The sequence below is a fragment of the Indicator indicator genome, chromosome 1 (assembly GCF_027791375.1).
Source record: "Indicator indicator isolate 239-I01 chromosome 1, UM_Iind_1.1, whole genome shotgun sequence".
NCBI lineage: Eukaryota > Metazoa > Chordata > Aves > Piciformes > Indicatoridae > Indicator > Indicator indicator.
Genome location: NC_072010.1, coordinates 45813053 through 45832778, shown reverse-complemented (window position 1 = coordinate 45832778; position 19726 = coordinate 45813053). Strand labels below are relative to the sequence as shown.

The following is a 19726-nucleotide window of genomic DNA, read 5'->3' as shown; positions in this document are numbered from 1 at the left end:
TCTGACTTGACAGTGACTCGGTAGCGAGGCGCTACCGCAATATAGCCAGGAAAGTACCTCCGCCCGCTGGAGACAAGACTGTTTTCCTCTGCGCGAAGGAGAAGCCGGAGGGGTGGCAGCGGGAGCGCAAAATCGCTGCGGAGACCTCACCGCGGGGTGCCCCGGGACCCGCTGACGCCGGAGAGGCTTTTCCCCAGCGCCCCTCCGGCTTGTCAAAATCAAAACCAACTTGGGAAAAGCTTGTCTGCAAACGGGACCAGAGGCGGCCTCCCCACCTTCTTCCCTCCACCATTCGGCGACCTTCCTCTCCTTGCGGACCGACTTCCCTCCTCCTCCCCCCAAGCGCCGGTCACGTTGCGGAGCCGCAAGGGCAGACCAGCACTCCTCCGGTAACAGCGGGACTGGCGGTACCTCGCAAAGCGGACCACAGAGCTGAGGCCACGTTGTGTATTTGTTTGGAGCCCGGCGAGGTGCCGTCCCGCTCCTCGCCTTGAGGTGGCCGGTTGCCGAGCCCGCTTGGGGCGTAACCTATCCGCTCCTCCCAGGGGCGTTGAGGAGGAGGAGAAGGAGGAGAAGAAGCGTGACTCGGCCGTCCTTCTCCCCACGAGCTGACCCTGTACGGGCAGGAGAGTAGGCGGTGCGGCTCCGGGGACGTCCTCGGCAGGATGCACGGTTAGCGGCGCCCCGGCCGAGCGCAGGCCCCGTCAGCTGCACCTGGCGCCGGGGGAGAAGCGGCCGCGGAGAGCCGCGCCCTCCGACTGGGGACCTGCCATGGAGAAGCGAGGGGAGAGCGAGCCATTCTCCCACCCCCTAGAGCCGGAGCCCGAGCCCGAACTGCAGCCGGTGCCGGCGCCGCCGCCTGGGGAGAAGCGCTTCAGGCTGTGGTACGTGGGCTCGTCATGCTTGGACCGGCGGACCACGCTGCCCATGCTGCCCTGGCTGATGGCCGAGATCCGCCGCCGCGGGCAGCGGCAAGAGGCTGGCGGCGCTCTGGGCAGCGGGGTGCCGGCCCGAGAGGTGCTGCTGCTGCTGGATTCGCCTACCCTGCGCTGCGTGCCCGCTGGACCCGGCAGCCCCAGCCGCCCCGGCAGTCCCGCGCCCGCCGTCTTCATCTTCGAGCACAAGCCACAGCACATCTCCCGCTTCATCCACAACAGCCACGACCTCACCTATTTCGCCTACCTGGTCAAGGCGCAGCCCGACAACCCCGACTCCCCCATGGCTTGTCACGTCTTTCGGGCCACCGACCCCAATCAGGCGAGTGGCGGCGGGGGCAGAGGGATGGGGGAACTGTCCGGGATCCCCTTCTCTTCCCACTCTCGCGCGTTATGGGACCCCAGGCGCTGCCCTCCGCAGCCTCAGAGGGGGTCGGCCTGCTCGAACGGGGCACGGCAGCACTTGCGGGGAACTGCAAGACCGTCATTTCCCACACACCCACTCGCAGAGTCGAGGGGGGAGTCTGACTGGAGCCAGCCGTGCCCGCTTCGCTATGTCTGGGGCAGCCGTCCCGGGGTGGGGAGCGGCATTGGCACTGCACTACTGGGAGTCTGCAGAAAGATGGAGGGAGCGCACAATCCTGGGTGGCCACGGGCTGCAGTGCCATCCCCTGTCCCTAGTGTACGGTGCACCTACCTGCCAGGTGTGGGGGTACCAACCTCTGGGAAGCGCAGGTGTGCTGGGAGATGGCGACTCTTTCTTCCTGTCCCCCTTCCGTCCGTGGGGAGGCCTTTTCATCCCGCAACAGCTCCATGGCAAGTATACAATTTGATCCGTGAGCAAAGTGTGGAATTTGTCTTAGGTTGCTTTTGTGGCAGACTAAGTGGTGGGAAGAAACAGTATTGAGGATTGTGCTTTCACGCAGACCCCCCAGTGGTACAGAAACTATCCTTCAAAACCGGTGCGCCCAATTTTGCTCACGGGTCATGCTAAGGACACCTGGCCCTGCTCAGGCACACTCAGTAGTGCTACAAACAGCCCTAGGTTTGGGTGGAGACATTGTTGATCAAGTGCCAACTGGAAAAAAAGACCTAACTGTAAGACTCTATTTTCCTGACTCTAACATTGGCTCATGTGTTGAATGCGCAGCAGACTCCTTTCTCCTCCTCGTTTAGAGCATGTGAGCGATAGCAGTTAGACGAGTAGGTTTGATCGTTGATTTAGCATGGTGACAGCACAAAAAGGCCTTTCAGTAATAATCTTTTCATTGAGTAAGTTAAAACATTCCTTTCAGTTTTCCCTGATGTGTATGGAAGAAAAATGTATGCAATTAGAAACGCTGGATCTTACCAAAACCGCTTAGCCGACTTACTAGATTTACTGAAGTTGATGGGTTTCAGTGTTTGCTGGTTTTGGTTTGTGGGTGGTTTTTTTGTTTGTTTGTTTGTTTTTTTTTTTTTTTTTTTTTTGTTTTTTGTTTTGGTTTTGGGTTTTTTTTGTGTGTTTAAGTGAAGAGGGTAGGAGGTATTAAGAAAATGACTGAAAAGTTCTGAGTATATTAATTTTTGTCTAACATACTGCCAGAGGTTATAACATGGGAGGGATCTAGATGGCATGCATAGCTGTGTCTTGATCCATCATCAAAGATAGGACAGGCAGTATCCCAAGCGGAGGTAACTATGCTCAACTTGTTGGTGACTGCTGCCACCATTGTGCTTTGTGCAGACCAGAACATGCAGAAAGAGTGTGAAATGGAGGGGATAGTGCCTGGCAAGGGAGCAGACAATGTGCTTTTAGGAGTCAGACCATACAAATTGAAAGGATCGAAATTCCTACTGTTGGTAGAAGATGTTGCTTCAAATTTATTTCCATGGTAGGTTTGCTTTGGTACCGTGAGATTGTAGGACAGCTTCCTTCTGTAAGACAGTGGATCCCCCTGTTGCTCCTGTGAACAAGCACTACATACGCTTATGTTTGGGAGGCTGTTTCTGACTAAACTTTTTATCTGTGTGTCTTCTCTTCTTTGTTTGTGAAGGAAAATATGTGCATAAAATTAAATCGATGCTTCAAGTAACAACTTCATACTGAAGTAAGTTATTAGTGTGAACAAGTTCCCTTTTATAAACTCTTATCTTGTACTGACAATGCAGTTTAAATTTTATCTGTCAAGATTTTTTTGACCTTGTTATCGTTAATAAAGAATAAGTCTCTTGCGTGAGGGTTACTCAGCATGTGATTTCCAGACAAAGAGCTACATTAAGGGTAGTAGATGAAAAACCAGTGGTGTGATTCACAAGTATCTGACTAACAGGCAGGTTTTTTTTTTTTAAATACCAAAAGGAAAAGAAGGTGGATTTTCTCACCTCCCCCTCTCTCCCCCATCCTGGGTTTTGTTACCAGTCATGGAGGCTTGGTTGCCTAAGCCTGTGCAAGTTTCTAGCTGTTGATCTGTGCATAAGCCTAGTCCTGAGCAGATGAAAGAGGTTGCCAGTTGCTAGCTCTGAAAACCTTCCTTTAATGTTCTTAATTGTCATAAAATTAATGTTGTTCTTGCATACTTTCAAGATCTTTAAGTACATGCTTCTGTTTCATATTGGTTGTGTGATCTTTGTGGTGTTTATTACCTTAGAAAGTATTTTCACAGCTGTTATTTTAAGATGACCTCGTTTTCCACTTAGGCCATTGGCACTTCCAGACAAGTGTAAGTTGGCATCACTACTAGAAGAAGTGATCCTGTCTTCTTCAAGCTTTGAGCTTTCGTTCCTTCCTCTCAGCTTTGTCCTCATGGCAGTGTTTGTGCAGCCGCTTAGTGAGCAAGATCAGGGAGTTGACTGGTGTTAAACTTGGTTTTCCCCAGCCTTTGGATAAGTTCCAAACCTCTTCCCATGTTTGCTTTACTATGCCACCCTAGTACTGTTTACACCAAGACAGGCAGATTGGAGGCACGAGGTAGCAACGAGTGGCAGAGAAGTGTAAGGGTCAGATAGCCTTTCCAAAGGTCATACTGACTTCAGGCTAACTGAAGATGCCTGCAAAGCCATGGCGTTACCCATCTTGGCAGTGTTAAATTCATCAGCGTGCTCAGCAACTCTGGGAAGAAGAAAGGGTGCAAGAGATGTTGAGCGGTCTTTCATTTAGAAGACAACTAGCCATAATTTGTAATGGTGGATGTAAATTATGAAACCTGGAGGATAATGATTGACTCCAAGACATTAGCACTAGTGTGGTAATTCAAAGAATAATGCAGGTGAGAATGAAAATTTTGGCTTTGAGCCCATTGTTTTGTCCACCAGTGGTACTGCACAGTGCCTAGGAAGCATGTGTATTCACTATGACCATGGAAGGGGCTGTTATTCACAGAATTTGCAGATTTCTGTAGCAGAAACCCAATATGTGCTCTGATAACATCAGGTGGGAAGATAAGATCTCTTAATGTTATGTGCCATGACTGAATAAAAATGAGTGAGGCACTACAAAACACTTCCATGTTTTGTTTGAAAGCCTGCAAATTGTAGGCAGAGCTGAAAGTAGGAATCGGTGGGTCGACTGTCGTCCTTGAGTAGCGTTTTGGCAAGCTGTCAGAATGCAGTTGGATATGAAGGTGCTTTTATTAGGGGGCTCTCTTTCTTTTGCCCTTTGATTGCAGGGGGAAAGAGAACTTCTGAAGCCATCTGGTGAGGCTGGGAACAGAAGTTTTTGACTGGTTTTTTTCCTCTCTTCAAAGTTACTACAGTGTTTGTCACTCATAAATTTTCAAAGTCGAAGCCAGCTGAAGTGGGTGAGGGTAGTTTAGTGCTGGCTAGTAGCTTCTGAATCACAGCCAGAGATTTGTTAGCTTTGTATTCCTATCATTTAAGAATTATCTAGGATGCAAAGTCTGTCTGTAGAAAACAGATGACAGCTTTGTCTTGTTATGTTTGACAGATTTTTTTCACAATCCCAGGAACACATTTATTTATTTTATATCCAAAAGTTAGAGTTTGTAAGTACAGCAGGCATACCCTTCTCCCAGATGCCAAGAAAAGCTCTTTTGATGAATGTTTTCAAGCTCATCTTCACATTTTTTACCATGAATCTCTAGTTTTATTCTATAAACCAGATTTTAATTCTGTGAAATGAATCAGTGCTTGAGTACCCTGCCCTTGGGGAGAAAGGCTGATGGTTGATCACTTTATTGATTTTTAAAAAAGGTATGTTCATCTAAGTTGCACATTTTCTCCTTAAAACATGAATAAGCCCAATTTGGGGGATTTTTTTTTTTTACCTGAATTGGAATTCTACACCTAATTATACTATAATTTATTCTTGTTAGTGAAGATATTTGTCTTGTCCAGTTAAGCAAGCACTTACTTCATGTGTTTTGTATTTCATTTAGAAACCTTACAAGCCGTGATCCAAATGTATTGTTCCAAGCTTTCAAAACTAATCTGAGCAGATTGAGAAAGAAAAATGGTCTGGTGTGCAGACCTCAGTGGAGTTTAGCTCTTTGTGTGTGATTTGTAGCTTGGGTGTTCTGCTGCAACCATGTGTTAGGGCAAACCAGAAATAACAGAGTATTTTGCTGACAAAATTAAGCTGTGATAAGACCTCGAAAGGTAGAGGGGCCAGAGACAAGAGCTGGAAGCAACCTGCTTGTGACATGGATCCCTAGATGATCTGCTTTGTCATCCCTTCAAGGGCTAGAAGTCAAAAATATTTGTCTATTTCAAGAGTGTATTAGTTTTCTATCAGATAATGTATTTCAGTAGAGCAAAACTGTGAAATGGCTTATTCTGAGAAACAAGGTATCAGCATGAAAGCTTTAATTGTGGCTGTTCAAAGGAGACTTTCATGCCACAACAATGTGGTGTTCTGTAAGGCTCCTTATTGAAGAATGTAAGTGTGGCAGTTTAGGCTGGGTGCTTCCTGGGCTGCCCCTTAAGTTACACCTTCAATGTGCAGAGTGTCCACCCAGGAGGTGGACACAGGAAGGAGCATATTTCTACCCGTAAATCCTGCACCCTATCAATCCATCTGCAAAGTTGCTCTCTTTCTTCCCTCTCTGCTCCTGTGGGAGATGCTCCCTATCGGGTAATGGTGGGGGAGTATCTTAGGCCTCTTAGGCCTGTCTAGGCCTAAGGCCAGGAGGAGAAGCTGGTGGACAGTCTCAGGCCTGGCCAGCCTGGGGCTAGCCTAGCAGGGAGCAGGGGGGGGAAGAAAGAGTCCTGGGGGTTTTGGGTGCACCCTTGCGGGGGAGAAGGAAAGCCTGGGACTTCTGAGTGTGGTGCAAGGGACTCTGTATTCTTTGGGATACCTTTATCACTATGCTCTGTAGTTTTGTAGATCACCAATTGCTTTTCCATTTGAACTTTCCATCACTCCCCAATCCATTTGTGTGAGTGTCATTCTTTTGCCCCTCTTGGGGCAATAGACCATCTGTCCTGCTCTAAACTAGAACAGTAAGTTAGAAACATATGAAAAAAGAAAGTTCATAACCTTTACATTTGTATTTTTTCTGTGCTTTGATTTTTATGCAAGATAGGAGCATGAGTTGAATGTTGGCAAAGTCTTGGCACATTAGTATGTATGTGCTGTATTGCTGCATTTCACATTAAAAATATTGCACAGGTTGGGTCATCTGATCAGCTGTGTTTTGAACAGGAATAACAGGCATGATTAAAAAAAAATACGGGCTCTGGGTTTTGGAGGATTTTACAGGAAATAGGAGAGATGCTTGATTTGGTTGCTAGCTAGACTTGAGTGCACTTGCAAAGAAGTAGTGTTGTTTTCCATTAGAAAGATAAGTTATCCCAATTTTAACAAGAAAGCAACTTTTGGAGAGACCAGAATACAATTTTTTCTTAAGTTTGTGTGGGTCAGAATTTCATTCAAGGAGCAGGAAACTGAAGAGTCATGACTCAAAACAAAGCATGGATTCTAAAGACTTTGAATGAATGCAGAGTTGCTTGTTGAGCAGCCTCGTTAACTCCACCTACATGGGCTGTGTAGCCTTAGATGAAAAGTCTTGCTGTCCCTTTTTTATGTTTGAGTTTTTTGTTTTGTATGCGTGTGTGGTTTTTGTGTGGTTTTTTTGGTTTTTTGTTTAAACAGTATCTGAGTTAAGATTTGGGAAATGGAACAGAAAGTTGAAAGCCTAAGGTTTCATTTTTGTTTTCCATAATGATAGATGGCACTTTTTTCTTCCTTTTTTATTTTTTTGTCTGAAAATGAAAATACTGCTCAGTTTGTACTTATTCATAATATTCCCCCATGTCCCAACCAGAAGAAGTAATAAAACCAGTAAACTTGCTGTTTGTAAATGGTGGTATGTAGCCTTTTAATCCTTGATTAATGTTTAGGAGAGAAAAGAGTATTTTTAAACATTCCATATCTTCTGTATTTGTAGAAAGAATTAATTAATTTTTCCTTCTGCAGTTCTGAAAACCACCCCATTATTTGGGGAGTAGAAGTGGCATTATAGAGGATTGTATTTTCAGAAATGCAAAATGAAATTTAGAATTATGTATGAAATTTTACAAGCTCACTGAGAGTGGCTGTAGATAATACAGTAGCCAGATAAGAAGGCTGGCTGTTTTATTTAAAGAAAGGACCTTGTATGCATCTGATAACACCAAATTAAAGTTCCTGTTCTGATTACCTATTGGGGTTTTTTTTTTTGGCCTGTTTTTCAAATGCAGAAGCAGTCCTTCTAAAAATAGTTACATAGAAAACCGATTTCCAAAAGGTTTGGCTAGCTTGTGTGCATAGGCTGTAGGTCATGCAGAGTTTTCGACAGCATTGTCATGGCCCTCCTCATGTCACCAGCTGTCCTCTGCCACCTGGTTTTGTTTCCTTTGTGGTTTCAGATAGTACTTCAGCTTCACAGAGAAGAAAAAAAAGTTTATTTCTGTGTGGCTAGTGTGAGAACCGTGGCATCATCTACCTTTACATTCTGCAGTTATGAGGCACCTTAACGCAAGACTTAGTAAAAGTCTTGTGTAGGTTATTAAATGTGGTGGTTGAGGGAAGCTTGAGAGCATGCTTAAGGCACAAAGTGAAGTGACCTAATTCATAAATAGGATCTGTGCTTTTCTGTTCAGTATAGTCTGTAATGTAATATCTATGACCTTATGTTCTGACACAAATAGGTACATCAGGACCATATGCAGTAACATGGGTTCCAAAATAAAGCGGAGCATTACTGATGCAGGATATATGTGTATGACATGTCATAAGCAACTGTATCTGCCCTGAAGAGGTCTTCAAAGTGTGAAAAGACAATATTGAATGACAGAGGGTGGGGCAGAAGCATGAAGTGTGGAAGCAGTTACCCTGGGGATGCATAAACTATGTGACCTCCCATTTTGAGATCTATTTTGGGGTATGTGTTTTCATCCATGAACACAGATTTTGAAAATTTCTCCCCTCCCCCCCAGGTGTATTAAATAAGTACAAGTAATAGATCAAGTGAGGTGGGTAAAATAAATGTTCTTGGCAGTCCTTTAGATCTGAGAGTACTCTGATAATTCAATCTTCCCCTTGGCACTGGTCAGAGGTTAGCCTGTTTATGCTGTGAGGGATTAGTTCTAATAGTATGGGACTGTAAGGTAATGGTCTTAAAAAAGCAAACAAGCAAACAAAACCATATGCAGGTGCCTCAAGAAGCTCATTGTAGCCCATAGTATAGCTTTAACTTCTATATTTCTAAAAAAGTTAACTATATATCTTGAAAAACCCAGTTAGCCTTTGTTCTGAACACAGTTAATGCTTTACCAGCAGAAAAATCAACCATTGTCTGCAGTTGCATTCCCATGCCTCTGCCTCTATGCAGCAGCCATACTGCTTGAAATGAACAACATGGTGTCCTGCTGTTTGAAGTGAACCCTGCTTAAAGCCATCCGTCTATTAAGTGAAATCAGCTACTCAGTCCTCACCCTTCCCTGCTGAAAGGAATTAGGTGTTCCAATGAGAAGTTAATTGCTCAATCCTCTTCTGGAGGGGTGGTGCTGCTGGAATTTCCACTGCTCCCTGAGCAAACTCTCTCTGGGCAAAAAAGGAAAGCCATGTCAGCAGTGTAGCCTCTAGGTATCATTTCACTTTCTCAATGTATGATTTTGTGCGAGGCCTATAGCTGCAGTGCTTTAACATGGCTTTACTGTCCTTTTACATGTTTCACTTGCTTAAAAAAAACCTGCCATATGTACTTCAAAGGCTGTCATGCCATGGAGGCTGTTCGGGCAAGGTAGATGGTTGATGCTATGCACATGTATGAGATGTCATAAATTTTATTTTTTATTGTTCAGAGCCTCTGAAAGATGTCACAAGCTAATAAGCAGCTACCTAGATAAGCAGCCTGATCTAGTGTGAGGTGTCCCTGCCCATGGCAGGGGGATTGGAACTAGATGGACCTTGGGGTTCCTTCCAACCCTAACAATTCTATGATTACAGTTCCCTACAGTTCAGATAATTTCTAAGCAATGCAAAATACCTCAGTTGAACCACTGCAAAAAAAAAAAAAATGAACTTTTTTTTTGTAATGGACTCCAAATGCTATTTAAAAATTGTGCTTAGTGCTTTGGAGGAATTGTAGCTACTAAACCACATTTCCTGACTTTATGTTACTTGTAATAGTTGTCTTTAGCTCCCCCCCAAATCTGGTTGCTTTCACATGAAATCCGTTTTTTTCCCTCTTCATATGTACCATTTTATCTCTTCATATTTAGATAGGATTATACAAATGAGCTTTTCTGAAAATTTGGAAGGGCAATATGGTAACGTGTTGTTTGGGTTTTGTGGTGGTTTTTTGTTGTTTGTTTGTTTTTTTCCTTCTTGTTCAGTATCTCTGGAACTGCTCAAGAGCAGAATCCTTCTGCAGAGTAGGATTCTGCAGTATTGGACCCATGACACTTTTCTGAAGGATTACATTAATATAAAATGCAAGCAAGAGAAAGGTCCTTCTTCAAAGCCTGTGTGAAAGACTTGTAGAAACTATTAGATAAGATAAAACCAAATATGAAAGAAGTGTGGCTTTTCCCCAACTCTACCATCTCTGTCTCTTGTTTTCCTGTTCCCATTACAGCTGACTTTAAAATATATTTCAGTTGGGAAGTTAATTTTTTCACATTGATAAATCTTAACAAGCAGCTTGTTCCGCTAAAATGACTGGGGTTATGTTTTATTTCACTATTTTTCTTGGCAAGAACATCTAGATCTGCACTGTACTGTTTAGAGATCCTTACCCTCTGGGGCACAACAGTGACTGCTTTCCAGACTGCTCAGATTTTTTTTTTTCCTAGCAAGATTAATAAATATTTATTTTTAAAGATGCTGCTGTTAAATATATATCATGTACTCTGTGACACTGCTATGGGTTTCCTGTTATGCTCAATGGGAAAAAAAAAAAAAAGCAATGTCCCAGGAGCTTTGGGAATAGTCAGTGATCTGTGGGTTCTTGAATATTTCTCAACTAGAGTAAATATTCAGTAATAGAGCCATGAAAACAGAGGACATAACAAAGCAAACTTGTCAAAATGTATTTTTATTTGCCTTCTCGCAGTTTGTTTCATGCTTTGGCTTGATTATTCCTAACAACTTGGTATCAAGTTACAGGAGGGTTTCTAAATAAAAACAGAAGTAGGGTAGCACATATTTAGCAGAGACACATTTGCCAGGGAGGAACCTGTTGCTTTCTCTGGGACCTCTTGGCTAGAAGGGCAGAAAAAAAACAGCACATAAACTCTGGCTAAATCCTGTGCTGAAAGCTGGTATATAAACATTGAGGTTGATGTCCACAGCATACTGCAATTACACATGCAAAACTCTGTGCCTCCTGCCTGCCCCAGCTCTGTCAATAGTGTGCAAAATTATGGTTTTGGTAGTGTAAGGTGAAAAATTCCTGGTAGGGTGCTGGTTAGAAAGAGAAGGGACTCTGTGTATGACCTGCTCCCTTGCTTGGCAATGGAAATAAATACCAAACTGCTCTCGCTGTCATGGTGTTTTTGTGGCAATCTAAGTAGTTTAGGATACAAATTGCTAAATAAGCTGTGGGAACTGTACTTCTAATCAACCAACCACCACCACCCCAAACAAACAAAAAAAACCCACCACACCCCAACAAACAAAATCCCCCATAATTTAGGCTGTTGAAATGTTCTGATGTGCAAAATCCATAGCATCCGACAGGAGAGCTTTCTGTGGAAAGTAACTGCTCTTCCTGTAACATTTGGTTTAGGCCTGTGTACGAGACTTTGTTTTGTATGGAGAAGGATTTTAAACAATTATCCCTTTTGCAGAAAATACTTGAGGCCTGACTTTGTGGTCATACTCGAGGAGAGTCCCTTAGTGTTCTGTGCAGCAGGACTGCAAACTTGAGCAGTAGGAAACAGTTTGTAAAAAGGATTTTTTTTTTTTTTTTTTTTTTTAAGCAACTATATTATAAATAGAGGCAAAATGCTGGCTACTCTTCAACAGCACTTTTTTTAGCCAGACACTGCCAGAAGAGAAAATCAAGTGAGCCTTTCAGTAGCAGCAGCACATCATACTTCTATCTGAATTATTCATGAACAAGCACACAGAGATTATCCATGGCATATGTGTGCATGTATTCAGATTTAGCCTTGAGGAAATTTGCTGACCTAAACATGAGAGCAGAGTGGGAGTGAAGCAGCATAACTAAAGCCAGCTCAGAAGGAGTGGGTATACATCTTGGCACTTTGCCTTGGATTCCCTGTATGCTTAGTACTCGGGAGAACTAAAAATAATATCTGCAGTTCAGTGGGGTGGCATGAAGTTTACAAAGTGAATGTGTTTCCTTCATAGTGACCTTCTGTCTGCAAAATGACCACAGAAGACAGCAATTTAAGAAAATGATCCCAGAACATAGCAGTCAACCAGTATGAGTGCTGGTTTGGCGGTGGTTGTTATTGTTTTGGGGTGGTTTGGTTGGTTGGTTTGGTTTGTTTTTGTTTTTTCTTTGTTCACTGTGCAGATTTTTCTTAAAATACACAGTATCACACTTGGGAATGAGAAATGTGGAGAGCAGCCAAGACTACTAGATTAACAGGCTTGGCGTTCAGATAACCAAGTATTTAGTTTCTGTATGTTCACCCACTGTTCTGCACTCATCTGTTTTACTTGCTAGTTGCTGTGGTATGGGGATTTGAAAGGGAACTTTCTATGTTCAGTGAAAAATACAGGTTAAAATTCAGCTGTCCTTTTTAACAATACAATCAACAGCAAGATGAACAGAAGCTTAACCATAGTGCCATTTGACTTATTATCCAAGCCTAAATTTTTCAGTCTCGACAACCTATTTGATATGCTTCTGCTCTGAGTTCTCACATGACCACCATAAAAAGGTAAGATTTTGAGAAGACAATATTAATACCTGGATTTCCGCAGCACAGCAGGGTGGATATTTCAGCTGAATTCTATTCTTTCTGGAAATGTGAGTCTCAGCTAAGCCAGGAATATAAGTGTAGATGCTGCTGGTTATTACCTATCAAGTAATAAATCTTCAAGAATCACCTTATTAAACTAGAATATCATCATAAGCTTTCCTGTTACGCTAAGCTTGAAGTTGAAAAGTATCAGAATTAAATACAATGGTGCTAGTTCATGGTTTGCTGACCCAGCCAATGACATTGGAGTTTTTTAGCTGCTTAGTCTTGCTGTTATTCTTTGCAATTGTAGTGTTAGATTTTATGCACGTAGTAAGCCACCTGAAGAAATTCTGTGGAGTTCTGCTGGCTTTGATGCTAATTTTGCTGATTTTGAAATTCTTGCTGTAGCTGTGTGGGAAGCTCAGAATGCCCTGCAGAGTCCCATGGATTGTTGCCATCCTTGTAGAAAGGCAGCACCCAGCTCATGTGTGCCTAGACAGCCATGTAGATAATAGTTGATACTTAATAAGATTAAAAATATGGAGACCTTTTTATCCTTGACTCTGCTATATATTTTAGCCTTTTGCATAGTTCTTCGAAGCATGGGATTACTGATTTCAAGTAATAACAGGTAGGGTGTAAGGTTTAAGTTTAGGATCATTTGAGTTTGTTTATAGAAAATTCAAGCTTTATTTTTTCATCATATTTTTATTTCTGTCACATGAACTATTTGTCTGTTACTTCTGTAACAAAGAAAACATTTTCTTTCATCCACTTACTGCATCAGTTTGTTGGGAATGAAGAGTAGGCTCCCTGTTGCAGAGGTCAATTAATTCATTTGAGCATACTGCTGCCACGTGGGCTTCCCAGTCATGTTGCAGGGAGCAGCGTCCATAAGTCGTAATGGATCACTGTTTCTGGAAGGGCCCTGTTTACATACCCACCAGAGCCCTATGCATGGTCTGGTTCATACTTTCATTCTAGGTTTAATTGCTTTCGGTCAGTTTCAGGAAACTGTTCAGTCAACAGTTTAAGACTCTGTCCAGGATGCCCTGCTCTTAAATAGGAGCCAAGTCACACAAGCCATTCTCTCAAATCGCACAGTGTTTTCCTGTAGGATCACCAGCTGCTAGATCATAGAATCAGCCAGGGTTGCAAGGGACCACAAGGATCATCTAGTTCCAACCCCCCTGCCATGGGCAGGGACACCTCACACTACATCAGGCTGGCCAGAGCCTCATCCAGCCTGGCCTTGAACACCTCCAGGGATGGGGCCTCAACCACCTCCCTGGACAACCCATTCCAGGCTCTCACCACTCTCATGGGGAAGAACTTTTTCCTCACATCCAGCCTGAATCTCCCCACTTCCAGCTTTATTCCATTCCCCCTAGCCCTGTCGTTACCTGATATCCTAAAAAGTCCCTCCCCAGCTTTCTTGTAGGCCCCCTTCAGATACTGGAAGGCCACAAGAAGGTCACCTCGGAGCCTTCTCTTCTCCAGACTGAACAGCCCCAACTCTTTCAGTCTGTCCTCATAGACTGAAAGATGGTCATACTGTTTTAGTGGTCTGTAGCACATCTTGATTTTTGTATTGCTTTAAGTGTCATTCAACTATAGCAGTCTCTTGCTATTATTATGTCATAACAATAATAGTCTTGAAGTTTCTTGTTTCTGCTAGTACTGTTCATATTAAAATGTCAAAATATCTTTCGGCTCAATTGAATAAGCAGGTGGATAAGGATGTGACAGGTTTCTAATTCAGATTTGGTACAGTGTGCCACTGTCATTTGGAGCCCTGTAGAGACCTAAGAAAACATAACATAATTTTATTGGCACGTAGATTTGATGGCTTGCTGTATGTGCACTGGGAGCATTCATCTGGGGGAGCAGATTTCTTAAAGGGGTAACTTCTCTGCTTGGTACCTGTGAATGACCACAAGGAAATCATAGTTAGGAGTAGTGACATGAAGATAGTGAGGTGTCTGGTACAGAAATCAGAGCTGCCCACAGAGCTGTAAAGAATCCAGATCACTGTAAGATCCCTTACTGTCAACAGATGCATTAGTTTTCAAATTTGTAGGCTTTTCCCATCTCTTTACCATATGTGTATACAAAGGTGCGTCTCTTGCTTTTCTATTTTTCTTATCTCCTTGGAATTGTCCCAGTCCAGGATTATAATATTTTTTTTTCCCCAGGAGTTGTCTATACTGCATACTGTACAGTTAACTGTGAAAAGTCATGATTCTGACCATAGCGAAAAAAAGAGCTAGTAAGTCCTCTTCTTTTACCTTCACTGTTCCCACAAGCCCACTGGCCCCAAATTAAAACTTGGAAAAAAATGAAAAAGCTATTAATTTTTGATTGCATGTTGGGAGGAGCTAAGCTTTTCAGATGCAGTTAAATTTATAAAAATTTTGACTTTATTCCTGTTCATATTGCTAGTTTCAAGTATTGCATTTTAGAGATCACCAAGGGTAGTTCCTTTCTCTCTCTCATTGGTGTTTTGTTTTTGTTTGTTTTTTTAATAACATGTTTTCTGGTAAAAGGTGTTTATTGAATTAAAAACTTGAACAGAAAATTTTAGATAAGAATAGTCATGCATGATGATAATTTTCATTTTAGTAGAACTGCCCTAATGTTTTAAGTTGCGCAAAGTTCCCTTGCATTTAAAGTTTATTTTCAGTTTCACGCCCTTTTCAAAATCATACTGACACATTTTTATTTTCAAGTCAGGACTGCCTATGGCCACTGAGAAGTGAAAGCTTCCTTGGTGATCAAGGCAGTCATGTCATGTTAATTTTATCTTCTTTTTGAAATAAAAAAGCCCCACCAAACAAAACCCACAACAAGAAAAAAACCCAACCAAACCCAAACCAAACAAACCCCCCCAATCTCTACTGTCAAGGGAAAGAATTCTGTGCTGTATGTTAAAAGGCTGTAATATTAGCAAAGCAACCCTTGGAGCATGATGTGAACAGCTGAGTCATTTATAGCTGGTACTGAGACAAATTGCTCCTGAAGGATGCTTGTTACTGCATGGCTGCTCCTACAGCTGGTAGATTGCCTGCTTAAGAGCAAAGTAAACCTGAGCCTGGTTAGGACTACTGTGAAAACGTACACTCCAGATAAGCCTACTTTAATTTCTGGAACACTTAATTGGTTCAGCAGCGTTTTCTAGCACATGAAGTTTTCAAATATGCAAACATATTTATGATACTGACATAATTACCAATTTCTGGTTTATTCTTCTCTATGAATCCACTAGTAATGAGGACACTCTACTGTTAATAGTTACGGCTCATATATCAAATTATGAAGTTTTAGCACCTGCCCTTGAAAATGTCCTGGCCATTACTTCTCTGAATACTAATGTAGTACAGGGCTGCTATTGTAGGTCACTGTACTGATCTTCTATCTATCCAATGAGCTTTGAAGGTGTTTTAATATAAGCCTCAGAGTATGCTTTCCACACAATTCTATTCACTTTGTGGTCATTGAGCATAATTTACGGTAAGATTGTTTTGACAGATTAGTTCTATTTTTACTTTTTTTTTTTTTTTAATTTCAAGCATGTTTATCTCCTTTATGATAGGCATTCTGGTAACTATCAATCAAATATTCTCATATATAAGATACAGTTTGATATCTGATTTTAAGGCACAGAAGGGTTCTAATCTCCTTAATAATGTCTTTGCATCCCAGCTCCCCTGCCCCAGTGCCCTGTGGCAGTGAGCAGATAGGTTTTGGGGTTCCTTTTCCCTTAAGCCTTTGATTCTTTCACTGGTCTTAGAAGCTGGCAAATTCATGAGACTTGAAACCATATATTACAAAATTTCAGAGTGCTGTTTCTGAGACAATATGGCAGCGTAGGTTAAAGCTATAGGGAATTGAGGGAGCAGTTCCCCATGCTCCCTGAGAAACTGTTCTGCTTCATGGGAGTGCTTGCAGCCCACTGGAGGAATGATCAGTAAGCCACTTGGAGGGAAGGGAAGCTTCTAGTGTCTTGTGTGATAATCGAGCCCCTGAGGAACTAACCAGTGACTCTGACAAATATATTCCTCCCGCTTCTTGAATCACGTTATTTCTAACACCAATCGCAATTAGTGTACAGATGTAACACTGCAACTTTACAGCGTAAGTAACTTACCTAAATACCTTCTTGGGCATTTTACCTCCCATTAGCCATATAACTGCTTATCTTCTTTCTTTTTGGTGTTATTTTCCCTTTTGGCTCTCTCTCTTCCCTCCCCACCCCACTTTTTTTCATTAATTGTGGGTGACAGTTGATTGGAAGGGTTTAATGTCATGGTTATTCATTTGTTTATCTGCTTTATGGAAATCTGTGTATTTTGAATATAGTAAAATGAAGAAAAAAAGTAATCAAACCACAGTAGTAATTTATTAAAGTAAATTATTACTAGGGCCTCACAAAATCAAGTATAATAGAGTTAGAACCTTTTGCTTTTGACCTGGGAGCTCAGCATACTATCATAGCTCTTCATCGCCCATTTCATCCAGTTGCTTCTTTCTGTCAACTTGAACAGTCTCAGTCTGTAGAAATACCATATATAACAGCATAGAGCAGTGCATACCTCTTGCTCCAGCCCAAGAAACATAAACTAACAGGTGGCATTGTCTAACAAAAGAGAAGGTATATCCAAAGATTACATATTTTGAAGGGTGCTGATACATAAAAATATTTGAATAATTCAATCATGGAAATTCCATTCATAAAAGTGTTCTTCCATTCTTTCTCTGTGCCAATCTGTGTGTGTGTGGTGGGGTTTTTTTGGGGAGTTTGTTTTGGGTTTTTTTGGTAGGTTGTAAATCAATTAGACTAGATGCAGTCTTCTAGAGATGAGTAAATGTACTGATGGGAGGTGGGGGTTGACTTTATGTGGCTTGTTAGGGCTACAAAAAGATCAGATATTTTCAGGAATAGATTGAGTCACTGGACTTTAATAAGGTTTAATAGGTTAGGTTAGATTAACAAAGATACCTCTTTTGAGTCTTTGGAGAGTTCTAAAGCTTGTGTATTTCCTTAGCTTTTCTGTGAAGGATGATTTTCCTCAGTAAAATTTCCTGGCAGTTTTTACCATTATTATATTCTCTCAAGCATAAGTGACATTCACTTTGCTGTTTCAGATTTGCAATATCTAAAGTGTTTATATTAAAAAATTGCATTCTTTGCTGTGCACATCAAAAATATAAAGCAGAAGCATCCATGCTTTGCGAAAAGCTATATATGGGGACCTCTAGACCTTGTAAAGTAATTTGATGTGACCAAGCATAACTGAATTTTTCTAGCTGGTTCTGCAGTTTGACATAAAGGAATCTGCTAATATGGCACTGATGGCTGCTTTGAACAATGAGTTGAGTGCTGGTGCAACAAACGCTGATCTCCTGTTTGTGGGGCTGATCCTCTTAAAATGTCCAGCCCTCTATATATTAAGTAAATAAGTTTCTTTTCTGTAAGCCTTTCCTTCTAGATTCATTACTAAGAACATGCAGCAGGAATCTTGTATATAATTCCTAATAAAGTACTTTTACTTCAGGTTATTTCCTAGCTTGCAAACCACCTTCCTGCATGACCTTGCAGGTGTGCTGCCTTCTGAGCTGCAGTTCCTGGTTCAGTTCAGGACATGACTGCCTAGTGTTACAGCTTGCCTGGCACAAAAATGTCAGTTGCTGGACTGAACTATGTTATTCTGCTGACACCCATATGCTTAAATGCTTAGAAGTGACGATTCTTTCCAATCTTATTTCTAAAGATGTAGGCCGTTGAAGTGTTCCTAGACAAGTCAACCTGACTTTAGGAAGTTGGCACACCTGTGAGTTTTCCAAAAATTGTCTGTAAGCCCAAAATTTGACTAGAAAAGTAAATCTGAGGAGTGCTGCAGTTATGTCTTGATTCACAACTCCTTTCCAGTTTGCAGGTGGCTGCTGCTGTGCTCATTTGCACTCAGTGTGACTAACTTTGCACTTGTCCTGATCTCTCTTTTTTTTGGTCAGACTTTTTGTTGTTGGCAGTCACTGGTCATCGATCTCTCCTACTTGTTTTTACCTCTTCCTTCTGTCATGTGTTTGACTGCAGTCCCTGTTACTCTTTCAGCTCCCTCTGCAGCTATTTCTTTTTTCAGTCCTCTCTTGTCCCCTTCTTCCCTTCGTTTCACCTCCCTAGCTTGTTAACCAAATTCTTTCCTGCTCACTCCTGAATTTGTGGATTACTCAAGCATATTGTAAATTCACTGTGAGCTGTATTTTTGGGCAGAAATTGCTGAAGGTTCAATGAAAGTACTTTCAGGATCTGGTTAACATCCAGGGAATTTGTCCATTTATGTGTTTTTATTACTAAACACCTGTTAGATAACATTTTACAGAGATTTATAATTTGGATAGATTTTGGTGGAGCTAAAAATTGCAAATTATACACAAAGATCAAATGGAAGAGTTCGCATGTCTAAATGCCATGGACAACTTTCTTGTGGTAATTTTTAGTTTTAATTTTATTCTTTTTTTAACAAGAGCCAAAACCAAAGGAAAAGTATATTTCTTTCTTAGCTGTGACTGAACTATTTTTAAGATGCTGATCCAGAAAGCTTGGCAAACTTGTAATCTAAAACTGAAGTCTTGTAATATCATCTGTTGGTTCACCTGAGCTGCCTTTTGTTCCAGGAGACACATGTAATTTTATTTAAAAATTGCTGGCTGAGGAAAAACAGTCCAAGGTGATGCTCTTCCTTGGAGATATAGACATTATTTTAAGTTCTTCAATGTGTCATTGATGTTTTTGGTACAGATTTTCTGGGCTAGGGATATGGAGAGGTGTCTCCTTATGTAAGACGTTTTCATTTCAGAAGTGATGAGACTTAATGTATAATGGAGGGGGGAGGAAAATGAAACGATGTATTATAAATTTATTTAGTCTCAGTTATGGGTATGTGCAAATGAGCAATTATGTGTGCTTAAAAACACATTCAGGCTTAACATAGTGAATGTTTCCATTTTGTGCTTGAGGTTATAATAGAAGAGAACATTTTGAAAGGGATTAGATGAAATTAAAGCCTTACTAGTTATGTTATTGCTTTGAACCTTAGAGAAATATTCTATTTCAAACAGTAAACTAATACTCATTAGTTAAGGGACCTAGCTTTCCCTGTCTGCTGCTTACCAGTCTGTATTATAGAGTGATAAATCAATATCTGAAATTTAGCTGATCAGTAAAATCAACAGAAAGCTTGATTTCTTCACAGAATAATGTCCGTCCCACAGATGTAGATTAAGCAGGGTCAGAATTGCAGCTCATTCTAAAATATAAATGCTAAATGAGAGGTGGATCTGTAGAGGGAGTTGAAGGTGGGTAAGTTGCCTTTTTTGGCATTTCGTCAGAGCCCAGGCTTCTGATGCTGCTTCCTTGAGAGAAGCACTAA

At 41.7% G+C, this 19726-nt stretch overlaps 1 protein-coding gene across 1 annotated transcript in view; it reads left to right on the top strand.

The window, feature by feature from the left end:
- Positions 1-771: 771 nt before the first annotated feature.
- Positions 772-19726, top strand: part of TBC1D4 (TBC1 domain family member 4) — a 105493-nt gene continuing 86538 nt past the window's right edge. The window contains exon 1 of the mRNA XM_054400202.1: positions 772-1257. Within this exon, the coding sequence (XP_054256177.1) occupies positions 772-1257 (486 nt within the window). The remainder of the gene's footprint in view (positions 1258-19726) is intronic.